We start from the raw sequence: 12,442 nt of genomic DNA, 5'->3' as shown, positions 1-12,442 counted from the left end.
TAAATGTAAAAGTTGACCAACTGAAGGGGAAGATTCCCGGTGTTTGTGATTCTCGTCGTTTGGTGCGACGCAGACAGGGTGGCGTGAGTGGTGAAACAGAAGATTATTGTCTGTTCTTTTGAAAGTTAATGTTGAGTCTTTGCCCGACAAAGTGATATTAGGCTATATAAGTTATCCTGTACGTGCTTTTGTGCCGAATAAATTACGTTGTTACAGGTGTCAAGCTTATGGGCATGTGGCAGCAGTGTGTAGGAGGGAGGTTTCTAGGCGTGAGAAATGTGCAGAAGGGCATGACACAAAGGAATGTGTAGCATTGGGGAAAGTAGTGGTATGTGTTAATTGTAGGGGTGCCCATGGGGCTAGGGATCAGAAATGTCAGGTGTGGGAGAGGCAGGTTGAGGTTTCCAGGGTTAGAGTAGTGCAGAAGTTGTCATATGCTGAGGCAGTGAAGAAAGTAGAGGAACATGGGTCAAAGGGGGGGGATCCTGAGAGGAGTGGTGTGAGTAGTAAAGCTGTACCATTAGAGTGATAAACCAACAAGTGATATATGTTTCAGTAAGATTGGATTTTTAGCATTTATAGCAATGGCTATCAACTGTACTGCAGGGATTGAGGTTTTGGTGGCAGCTCCAGAGAGGTATTTGGGTGTGCGAGACTTGACATCATAAGAGTTACAGGGTGTGTTAAGTCCCATCCTTTCAGGTTTTTGGCCTGAAACTAAATAATTTTAAATAGTGGTGTTCTTGTTTATTATGTGAGATTTTTTGGGGTGCGTGTTGTGTTAGATGGCAGGGTATTTGTTTATTTATTTTTTCAAGCAAAGTAGAAGGGAGTTGTACTCCAGTCTAGTAGGTGGCGGTAATGCAAAAAAAATTGGTTGAAGACGAAGTTAAACCTCATCGAAGAAGAAGTGGACTGATGACGTATTGACCTAAGATGGCGAAAAAACTGGTTAGGAATTCTCCTTCGTCCTCAAATAAATTAAATAGTGCAAACATGACGGATGATTTTCAATTATATCTCGACTCAAGCGACGACGACGCTGCTCCAGAAGAGCTGACCTTCGAAGAGTCAAAGGCTTCTGCTCTACGGAGCATGAAAAATGCGTTGGAGACATCCAAAAGGTACAGGCTAGCTACCTACCTGCTAATGCTAACTATCGCCTCATGGTACAGTAGTATTTTGTTTAGTTAGAGTAACGTTGATGAAATCACGTTTTTTAAAATCGAAAACCAGATGTTTTAGGCTTATTTCTAGTAAAACACATCAATTCTGGTCTTAATTTTTTACAGTACATTGCAAAAGTGATATTTTGGTATTTTAGTAGTAAATGGTTAATTTTGCCCACATAGCGGTTCAACTCTACTCTTAAAATCGTGATGTAGAGAAGGTGCCTCTAAATTAGGGTTCCCCAATTTGGCCCCCATGTTTTCTGAGCAAAAAACATTGTTACATTTTTATTGTTGGGCATAAAATACTTCCAAATGTAAATCACTTGGAGTTTATTTCCTGTTTTTTTTACAATCTGTTCCCAAGTATTCCCACGCGTAAGAGACGTGATCTTATACTAATACTAATTGATTGGATTTATATAGCCCTTACATTTTTGTGCCAGAACTCTCAACACACATCAGCTCTCAGGAGGAGAGGTGAGGAGTTATATGCCAATTAGGAATGAGGGGGATGATTAGGTGGCCAGGTTGGGAATTGGGGCAAACACCCCATCTCTCACAAAAAGCGTCATGTCCCGTCGAGTCAGGACACCCATTTTTACCTCCCATCCGATAGACGGCACCCTACGCAGGACAATGTATCCAAATGTAATCAAGGTTTGAAATGATTGTTTTCGTCAAATATTATCTTTTTAGGCTTCTTAAGGTCAATTTGCAGTCTAAAAATAGTTTTTTATTATGTTCTGGCACCCTGACCATCTGCTCAATAAAGAAAATTGTCTCGTGGCTGAAGCTAGTTGATGATCCCTGCTATAAATCATATTCATCTCAGTGGAGGAGTTCGGTATGAAATACACTTCCATCTATATATGCTGAGTGGTACCGCCTCAAGGCTTGCTATAAAAGCAGGTGACAGCGGGCCTTATTTGGTAATGGTCTTGGTAAATGAAGTGTGCAAATATATTCTGCATGATGCTTCCTTGACTAGACCACTGACCTTACACAAAATTCAAAAGGCATTAAGGCACATTTCTGCCTATGACCAAATTCAATGTTTTTGCTTACCGTTTCATACTATGAGGTTGAGGATTTGTTTGTTTTTATATTTGTAGCTACATCCATCATAAGAAATTGATGTCAGTGGTGGTCATGGTAACTCATATTTTTCCAAACCGCTATGACTGATTGGTCTGCTCAAACAGTTGGCTCATGGTTCAATGGTTGAGTTCTAATCCGACATGGGGAAGATCTTTTTTTCAAATCTTTTTACTATATCCCGTGCCCACACATTTCTAATTCTGAAAAGTGATCGCATACCTGTGAGGGGTCACCCTGGTAGTAGTTTTAGGTTTTTACACAGTACCCAAGACCAATCTGAGTAAATGTAACCATTGAAAAAAGCGCTAGTCCGTAAATACTGCAGTCCGGGTTGGATTGAATTGAGCCCTTAATTTAAGCTATGATTGCATTTTCTTTCCAACACGATACCGCGATAAATGTGAGTCCACATTTCAAAGATTTATTGCACCCCATGGGGGATTTGAATTTACACTGCAAGTGGCAGTAGATGTCTAGGAACTCGGCACCTTACCACTGTGAGCTAACTGTCCAGAGCCATATTTCCTCACAATGCACATCATTTTATTATCAGAGGGTGCCAGTGGACTTCTGGTAAGTATGCTTTAGTGAGAGAGTATTGGGATATTTGAGCAATTCCCCCTCCACCCACAACTTCTCACCTGAATTCGTTTTTGGAAAATGTTAAGGGGTTGGGCAAAGGCTGAAATTGGGGTTGAGAGTTACCCTTCAATGGCCGGCCTGAGGTAACGCATTCATTTGTTCACAGAGAAAAGGATTTTCTCAAAGAAAAGCGAAGGAAGAGACAGGAGCTGTTTCAAGAACAGAAGGTAAGTCCATGTCGTCAATATTATTAGCACAGTAACGGCGAGGTTACGTCTGTCACAATTGAATCATAATCATTTGGTGGGCGCTTATCAAGGTTTCCGTTCTGAGAATGTGGCCGCGGTCTGGCAGCATTTTAATTTACCGGACCCATATGCATTGGGTGTGTAACCCGATTAGGGAGTCGGCCCACGGTGTTCAGAATGACGGTAATTCACCTCAACAGAACATGCAGGTGGAGGATGCGATGGCGCGTGTCCTCACCGCACACTTTGAAGATGCTCGAAGGACTGTCCTCGTGTACTTTTCCTCGGCCAACAAGGCGAGTAACGAACAGCGGAATCACTAGCCTATGCATAGTCGGCTCGTGCGTTTAGAGTTTGGGGAAGCACATTTTCAGCAGCAAAAATGCACCTTTTCTGATAAAGCATTCCATGGATCATTGGATTTGCAGACTTATGTAATGTGAGGAGTAGATTGTATAGTCATCATTTAGGCTAATATAACTATATCACTGTGCAAAAAAAAACAGTTAATGCATGGCTGAGCACGGATAGCGTAGAGGCCTGTGTTATAGGTTATATCAGATTCTTTTCTGCGTGGCAAAATAAAAACACATTTCATGAAATTCTACTATACTTTATATGACCGGACACATTGGCAGAATCATTTTTAATATGACAAATGACACAGTAGCCTACTCTGCTGACACTGACTAACAGATCAATAGAAACTGTGTTGTCCATATAATATGCCTATGAGAAGGGGAGAAACATCAAATATGGAAAATGATTGTCCAAAAACAAATGTAAGTGTCACTGACCTAACAATAATGAGTGAATGTGCGCACTCGCCGTATTAGAAGGATTTAGTCTTCTCTTTACACCAATAGCCATTTGCTTTCCAAACTATATTTTCCCACGATTATGTTTTGAAATATGGTGATATGTCTGGCTGGGCCTCTACTTTTGACTGACAGTCACAACTCAACAATCATCTATGTGGTATTAACCCAAATTGCGCACGCTGCCTTTCCTTCCGACTGCAGGCAATGTAATTTCAAACGATCCATAACTTGTTTTGTTTTTTAAGGCTAGGTGAAGCTAATGATTCTCTGGCCAAATTATGCTTTAGTAGGCTATTTTGATTTCTTTCTTTCTGTATAGGCTAATTAGGCTTTAGAATTGTGCCAATTTACTTAAGAAAAAGCTTCCCCTAGCCTGAGGCTCATAGGCGACATGTCCATATGTCAATCTACTATCCCCCATAGTAGAAAGGTTGATCTATTCTATTGGTCAGCTTGTTGAGAAAGAAATAGCCCAAACAGACTCTGGGACAGTTGTTGGACAATAGATCCCAAATTCATATAACCAGTAGGTCTAGTCTACATTCTTTTTAAAAACAATGTTAAAAAGCAATGAATCAAATGGTGGTGATGCCGTCTAAGGCACTACAGACCCAGGTTCGATCCCGGACTGTGTCGCAGCCGGCCTCAACCTGGAAACCCATGAGGCGGGGCACAATTGGCCCAGCGTCGTTAGGGTTGACCCATCGCGCATTAGCGACTGCTGTTGCAGGCTGGGCGCATGCACACTGACGCGGTCGCCAGTTGTACGGTACAGCTGGCTGCCGGGTTAAGCGAGCAGTGCGGCTTGGCAGGGTCATGTTTCGGAGGACACGTGGCTCTCGACCTTCGCCTCTCCCGAGTCCATACGGGAGTTGCAGCGATGGGACAAGAGTGTAACTGCCAATTGGAGAGAGAGAAAGGGTAAAAAATAAAGAATCTGATGCAACATGCTTGCATTTTTTTACCTATTATTTCTTAACATTAGCGTAGCAGTGCACACAAGGCAGTAGTCTACGCGCTAATGTGCATTTGTCTACCTGACAATGAAAGAAAGTTAAAAACCAATAGAACGTTTGAGAAATAGACTACTTGTTTCAGTGGCACACGGCGGGTCTTTATAAAGTAATTGCCTCCACGGATATGTTCGGCTATTGCCTAGGCTACATTAAAGCAAGGTGAAGCATGCCTCATACTGTATGTAGTAAAACGTTCAGGTTTCAAACAAGTAGACATGTTTTCAAGATGCATACTGCCTCCAGCTAATTGCAAAGTGGTGTGTGACGCATTAATGAAGCCCCCTCCCTTACGTTGCTTATGCATTTGAATGGGAAGTGTGCTTTAGTTACCAGTTGAGAAATAAAAATAGTATCTTTTTAAATTGGGGCCAAAACTTTATTGGGCTTAAAATAGCTGTCTGCCAGATATTCATGCTGTGTGCCTGTAATAAGCAAGATGCATAACAAATATACACGCGTGCCAATTTTATTCCACTAAATTATACAAATGAACCTATAGAACGATAAGTATGACCGGTCAAATGTATTTACATCAACTGGTATCTCCATAAATGAATAGGCTAAAAAGCAGAATTTCGCATTTTTTATTTTATTTTTCTTCTCCCGGACAATTGTGTTTAACCAGCTATTCTATTTTGTTACAGCCAAAAGCCGGCTATTACCCTGTTGCTCATACATGTCCTATTTCACACATGTACAAGTTTGTACTATACGCATGTGTGAACTAGATATGTTTTTTTTGCATATCCCAACTCCCCCTGAGACCAGCCGTTATCCACGGCAACCCTGGAGCCATTAGGGTTAAGTGCCTTGCTCAAGGGCACAAACAGATTTAACCTTGTTGGCTCTGGGATTCGAACAAGCGACCTTTCGGGTACTGGCCCGACACTCTAACCGCTAGGCTACCTGCCGCCCATTTGTGTCAGAAGTTATAGCAAAATAAGTTCACTTGCATTAAGGCAGTGTTTTGAGATGTTCTATTTCTCTCAACTTTCAGTTGCCAAGGGCTCAAAGGGTTATAATTTTGAGTGAATTTCTCTTCCATGTTGTTCTGTACAGAAAAGAAGACTTCTCCCTGCACATATTCTAGAAGAAATTGACACAGCTCCCTCAAAGTAAGTCTATATTCCAATAAGCCTATATCCCAATATGTAACAATTATGATATACCTTTATATTGGCATATGAAACTAACTCTTCCTAACTCATCTCTTTAGAAAACAGAAGCTACCTGGAGATCAAGGTAGATATGTTAATCACCTCAGATTATTAAAGTAGCCGTCTCATTTACCTTTCGACAAGTTGTTAAATGGCTATTGCTTCAGTTTGTGAAACTAAATTGGCTTTTTATCCTTAATCCCAGCTGAAAGCAACAATGAAGAGGCAAGCTGTTTAAGGGAGGAGGGGAGCGAAGGGTCGAAAGAAGGGTATGAGAAAGAGCCGAAGAAACGACTCAAGGGAAATATCCGGAGGTAAAACTGAATCCTGGTCCCACAGGCTGCATTTACACAGGCAGCCCAAATTTGATCTTTTGACAATAATTGGGCAAAATGTCATATTTGGGCTGGCTGTGTAAATGCAGCCATAAAGGCATGTCTAACACGCTAGATGGATGTCTAACACGCTAGACACTGGATGTGTAACATTTGCCCTGCGTGAGATGAGGCCATTTATTTAATTGAAACCCAGAGATAAGAAGCGTAGCTCCGTAAGAAGCTTGTGGTGGTTCTATTATTAAGAATTTTCACACGTGGCTCACGCTCTGCAAAAGTTACTAATCCAGTGTAGAAGCTAAGAGCCTACTGTTTTTCACAGCTCCCCTGTAAAGGTTCACCACTAGGCAAGCATCCTTTTGGAAAACTCCATTCTAATGCTTCTTTACTGACTCACGCCTCTTGTTTCAGTCTGAAGGGGAACTACATGGTAATGAGGGTGGCGGACCAATCTTCAAACAACTCCCAACAGCAGACAGCCAAGGATTTCATACAGGCCAGACTGTATGGCCCGGGAAGTCGGAGGACGACAAGTATGAGTACTCACCAGAGTTTCCATTTGGAAAAATGTGGCGCTGGACATTTGACCCATAGCATTTTAATTTAACGGACATTTGAGACATTATTTTATTTATTTTTATTTTTTATAAATTTTATCCCATTTTCTCCCCAATTTTCGCGGTATCCAATCGCTAGTAATTACTACCTTGTCTCATCGCTACAACTCCCGTACGGGCACGGGAGAGACGAAGGTCGAAAGCCATGCGTCCTCCGAAGCACAACCCAACCAGCCGTACTGCTTCTTAACACAGCGCGCCTCCAACCCGGAAGCCAGCCGCACCAATGTGTTGGAGGAAACACCGTGTACCTGGCCCCCCTTGGTTGGCGCGCACTGCGCCCGGCCCGCCACAGGAGTCGGTGGAGCGCGATGAGACAAGGATATCCCTACCGGCCAAACCCTCCCTACCCCGGACGACGCTATGCCAATTGTGCGTCGCCCCACGGACCTCCCGGTCGCGGCCGGCTGCGACAGAGCCTGGGCGCGAACCCAGAGACTCTGGTGGCGCAGTTAGCGCTGCGATGCAGTTCCCTAGACCACTGCGCCACCCGGGAGGCCCTCATTTGAGACATTTTACGGACCTGGGTGCGTAACCTGATTAGAGCGCCCATCCAGAGTGCTCACAATGACAGATTACATTTCGACGATGGGTATTCATCTTAACAGCTGATGCAACAGATCAGAATGTTTAGCTTAAAAAAATGGAATAACAATTTCTTCATGATAAGTGAATGTTCGTTCCATAGGCAAATGCAATTAGCGGGAAAACCGTTGTCAAAAGCGCACCGCACATGCGAGCGGTTTCATGTGACAGATGAAAATATCTGTTTGAAATTTAGAGAGGGGAGATCTGGTTGACGAAAGAGTTGATTTGTGTGCCTCCCGAGTGTCGCAGTGGTCTAAGGCTGTGCTGTGCCTCTAGAGATCCTGGTTCGAGTCTAGGCTCTGTCGCAGCTGGCCGAGACCCATGGGGGAAAAATCCTAGAAATGTACGCACGAAAAGCTCTCGTGTGCAAATTTGTTTCATCCCTGTTAGTGAGCATTTCACCTTTGCCAAGATAATCCATCCATCTGACAGGTGTGGCATATCAAGAAGCACATCTGTGTGCGGCGTATTTCTATCTGTAATAAAGCCCTTTCGTGGGGGAAAAACTCATTCTGATTGGTCTGGGCCTGGCTCTCCAGTGGGTGGGCCTATGCCCTTCAAGGCCCACCCATGGCTGCACCCCTGCCCAGACATGTGAAATCCATACACTAGGGCCTAATGAATTCATTTCAATTTACTGATTTCCTTATACGAGTCAAATCTTAGAAATCGTTACGTTTTATATTTTTCCGTTGTAATGTTAATACCTATCACATTACACATTTAGTAATGACAGAATGCATTTGAAACTTCACACAGTAAAGCTTGACTTAATACAATTATTTTATTGATAGGAGTGTGGGGAAAAGTGCTAGTGCACTTATAAAAGCCTATTTCACACCATAGCCTGCTGAATTTGAGTTTTTTTCCATTTAGATTTTGGCACAAATGAAAATGTGGCACTGACTCGCCCATGGATTAAGGTTTCAGCATTGTCACAATGAAGAGTTCGGCGTTCGACCAACCACCTGCGCTAGCACGCGCAGTTACAAGCCTGCTTCGGTTAGCGGCAGGCAGGCGAGCAATATCCACTTTTGTAGTGCGGAGGAAGCCTGAACCTGGCTAGCTTTAGAAAATTGTGAGTAGATCTAGCTTCCACTGTAGTATACTCCTGTTCTAATATCAGCATTTGTCTCTCTTTGCTGCAGACAATGAACTTCTCTCCCTTCAAAATAAGAGGGGCCCAAATAAAAGTGCGGCCATGCAGTTTGTGAATAAGAAATGGGGTGAGTTTCCTACATCCTTCAACAAGCTGTGGTTGGCTCAATTTTTAGATAGCTGCCAAAACGCATCCGTAGTAATGTGATTTATGGAATTGCATCTGGCTCTCTTTGGGTCACACTGCTACTCAGTTTACTAAATGGTTTTGTATAAAGTATGTTATCTGGGAAGGATTACTTACCCATGATGTCATATCCTTACAGGCACAGAGAAGAAAGCAAAGGCGGAGAAGTTGAAGAAGCAATGGATTCACAAACAGAAGGTTCCATCAAGCTGAGCAAATGGGGAAATATGGGGTAGACACCTATCGGGTAATCGCCCTTTCACTCTGCCCTGATCTGAAAGCGCTGGATAGGTTGAATAATTATGGTTATAGATCAAACTAGCCTTCTGATTTGGGTCAAAGTGCTTTCACCTATCCAGGCCATTGAGGAGCTGGATCAAGCATCTCAGAGTAGGAGTGCTGATTATGTAATTTGTCATTGTGATGTAAAATGGAAACCGAACCTGAATCAGAACTACTACTCTGATATAAATATGACCGCCAATCTGAGTTAAGTAGACCAGATTTAATGATTTTTTAAATAGTTGCACCTTATGTGGAATGAGCTCAAACTCCTTGAAGTTGTAGCCTCTAGGGCAATTCATGTGGATGTTAGAGGGCCTTTTTACTGAAGAATGCTATTTTTCCCATATAGTGTAATTGGTGTGAGACACACTGAATAAAAATGTAAACACAACATGTAAAGTGTTGGTCACATGTTTCATGAGCTGAAATAAAAGATCAGAAATTCACACAAAAAGCTTCTCATTGTGTGCACATCCCTGTTAGTGAGCATATCTGACAGGTGTGGCATATCAAGAAGCTGATTAAACGGCATGATCATTACTAGGGCTGTCCCAGACTAAAAGAAATCTTGGTCGATCGAGAGTCGTTCTGTCAATGTTTAAATGTATTGTTCCACAGTCACACACCCTATGTTTGAATAAAATCAACTACATATGCACTGAACTGGGCTGATGCTTTAAGCACACTGTTTGATTAAATAAGACAAATGACGATGGTCAATGTTTTTAAAAAATGACTGACCGGCGCATGTTGTCTCCATCTTCTCTACTGCAGCAAAAGGGCAACACAGCAAGTGTTTATTGCGCTGACGCTACAATTTCAGCCATTTAGTTTTGTTTGAAAGGTTGTTACCAAAAAACTTCCCTATTCCCTCAACTCTTGCTCATTTTACGTGAAACATGACAGCATCGCATGCAACCAATAGGGCCTAACCTATCATAATCATATCAAATGATTTTACTCCGAAATCTGCAAAATGGATGCAGAGGATGTGAAAATCAAAATGGGTGAATATTTACTGGTTGCTCAGGAGGGAAGTCCGATCTGTGGAAGACATTTGACTTACTTATGGAAACTACTGGAGATCAAGAAAAAGGAGGGTATAAGAGTAAGCGTTGCATGAGTATTGTGTTCCAAACAGTTGCTGTTAGATTACAATATATAAGATACTTTATTACAGCAGACCAAACAGTTGCATGCATTCGTGAATTGTGGTTTGTTTAGGCTAATGTTTAATTTTAAAACAAAAAATGGTTGATTGCATTTCAAAACATGAATGTATCGTATGCTGTGTGTTGGCATGAACGATTGATATTTCCGATGTATTCAAATAGAGGCCTAAGTAAGTTACAGTATTAAGACTAAACAGGACATGTTCTTAGGCCTAGAGCTCCATGGTGGTTATACAAGACTACTATACAAAGCCTACTAATGATGACGTTACTTTATTATAATAATATCAAGAAAAATGTGCTGTTAGATTACAATATAGTTTTTCTGCCTGTTTGGAAAAGTGTAAACACTAAGTAATACCAGTCTGTTCTAAGGGGGGAACATTTTTTAATGCCTTTTACAGCATAGCAAAGATTAAAAACAGCCGAATCTGTGAAATCGCTTTTTCCGACATTTTGCCATTGCATGAGACTTGGTGCCCACGGAATCAGTAGGCTATTACACTCAAACAGGCAACAGAAGCCAGATCTGTCTTATGTCAGATATATGGATGATTTATAAAGCAAGGCACATTTAAGTTAGGCTATTGATTATAGACCTCAACCTAATTAAGTTGGTTTCCTCAATCTGCTTCGTCAAATTGGCTAAAGCAAGGGCTGTTTCCTCATCTCTGCTGCTGCTCCCTCCACCGCATTGTTCTCAATCCAGATATGCTGGTTCATTTTCCTATTATGCACATAGTAACATAGGGAAAGGCGCCAATTCTACAGCGAACTGAAGATTATCCGCCGGTTCTGAAACAGTGACCGTATCCAATGCGGGAGAAAGCGCATTTGTTTTAAAATGTGTTGCACCATTATTTTTACATAATAGAACTATATCAATATCTGAAATTGTAATGTTTATTTTTATACCATAAGCCACCTCTGTCATTTTAGAGAATTTGTCCGAACAACCAACTGGCATCACAACCACAAACCATGCCAGCCCAGGGCCTCCACATCTGGCTTCTTTGCCTGTAGGATCGTCTGAGACCAGCCACCCGGACAACTGATGAAACAGGAGTATTTTGGTCTGTGATAAAGCCTTTTGTGGGTGAAAAACTCATTCTGATTGTCTGGGCCTGCACCTCTTCCCAGTCATGTGCAATCCATTAGGGCCTATTTGACGGATTTCCTTATATGAACTGTTGCATGTTGTTTCTTTTTGTTCAGTATAGGAGCAATTGTTTGCTGTTCACGCAGCGCTCCGCTGCAAAAGAGACTTGTGGTCTCAGTAGGTCTACCTGGCTAAAAAAAAAGGCCAGGGAGAAATTTCAGATTTAATCCAAAGGAGGATTTGTCTTCAGCGGCAACCGGGCGAATCTGAATCAACTGAGACCAGACTGAAGCATGTGATGAAACTGCAGCCCAAGTGGATGTGTCAAAGCTGAGTCCCAGATATGGTTGTGCCATCTTGGATCGGCACCCTATTCCCCATTTAGTGCAATACTTTGACCTGGGCCCATAGGGCTCTGGTAAAAAAGTAGTGCACTATATAGGAAAAAAAGGTACCATTTGGGACAGACCTATGTAAGATCGATCTTCTGAAGGTAATTGGGCCAAAGTCCCAAATGTTTTTATACTGTATATCGTGCAAAATGATTTCTAAACTGAAAGATGTGCTAAAGGAAAGAATGGTGTGATGGTCAGACACTGAGGGACGGTTTCCAAGACAGATTACAAATACCCAATGCGTTTGCATTTACTTTTAGCCATAATACATACAGCCTGAGAAAGTTCTGTGGATTAGATCCCCCATGTCCATGTGATATTATTCATTGTGATCTGAAAAGCAAAACCGATCCTAAATCACAACTACTGTGAGATGCTCCATATGGCCCCTGCGGCCGCAAGCACTAAAACACAGTTGCAATGTCGCCTTCCTAGGTACGTTTTTTTTTATTGTAAACGTGGTAACCACAGTGCAGTTGACAATACTATTTTATTTTCCATTTTGCTGTTGAGAGTACTAAAGGAGATCCGGTAAACAAAAACTAGGAAAGAGTAAGGCCGGGATTCAATCA

At 42.1% G+C, this 12,442-nt stretch overlaps 1 protein-coding gene across 1 annotated transcript; it reads left to right on the top strand.

Annotated features, from left to right (window-relative positions):
* The first annotated feature begins 908 nt into the window (after nucleotides 1-908).
* Nucleotides 909-9,867, top strand: nol7 (nucleolar protein 7). The gene is made up of 8 exons (XM_055867590.1): nucleotides 909-1,124; nucleotides 3,019-3,079; nucleotides 5,997-6,052; nucleotides 6,154-6,179; nucleotides 6,300-6,408; nucleotides 6,841-6,962; nucleotides 8,783-8,860; nucleotides 9,059-9,867. The coding sequence occupies exons 1-8, from the start codon at nucleotides 937-939 to the stop codon at nucleotides 9,130-9,132; spliced, it is 714 nt and encodes a 237-aa protein (XP_055723565.1). The 5' UTR covers nucleotides 909-936; the 3' UTR covers nucleotides 9,133-9,867.
* The last annotated feature ends 2,575 nt before the right edge of the window (nucleotides 9,868-12,442 follow it).

Source organism: Salvelinus fontinalis, chromosome 17, assembly GCF_029448725.1.
Source record: "Salvelinus fontinalis isolate EN_2023a chromosome 17, ASM2944872v1, whole genome shotgun sequence".
NCBI lineage: Eukaryota > Metazoa > Chordata > Actinopteri > Salmoniformes > Salmonidae > Salvelinus > Salvelinus fontinalis.
The sequence above is the reverse complement of the archived record's forward strand: the minus strand, read 5'-3'. Positions and strand labels throughout refer to the sequence as shown.

What these genes read in the sequence shown, in the direction of transcription:
- nol7 (XM_055867590.1), top strand. Translation starts at nt 937, where the DNA reads ATGGCGAAAAAACTGGTTAGGAATTCTCCTTCGTCCTCAAATAAATTA. An exon ending in GCGTTGGAGACATCCAAAAG is followed by an intron (nt 1,125 to 3,018) that starts GTACAGGCTAGC and finishes ATTTGTTCACAG; the next exon opens with AGAAAAGGATTTTCTCAAAG. An exon ending in GAAGCTACCTGGAGATCAAG is followed by an intron (nt 6,180 to 6,299) that starts GTAGATATGTTA and finishes CCTTAATCCCAG; the next exon opens with CTGAAAGCAACAATGAAGAG.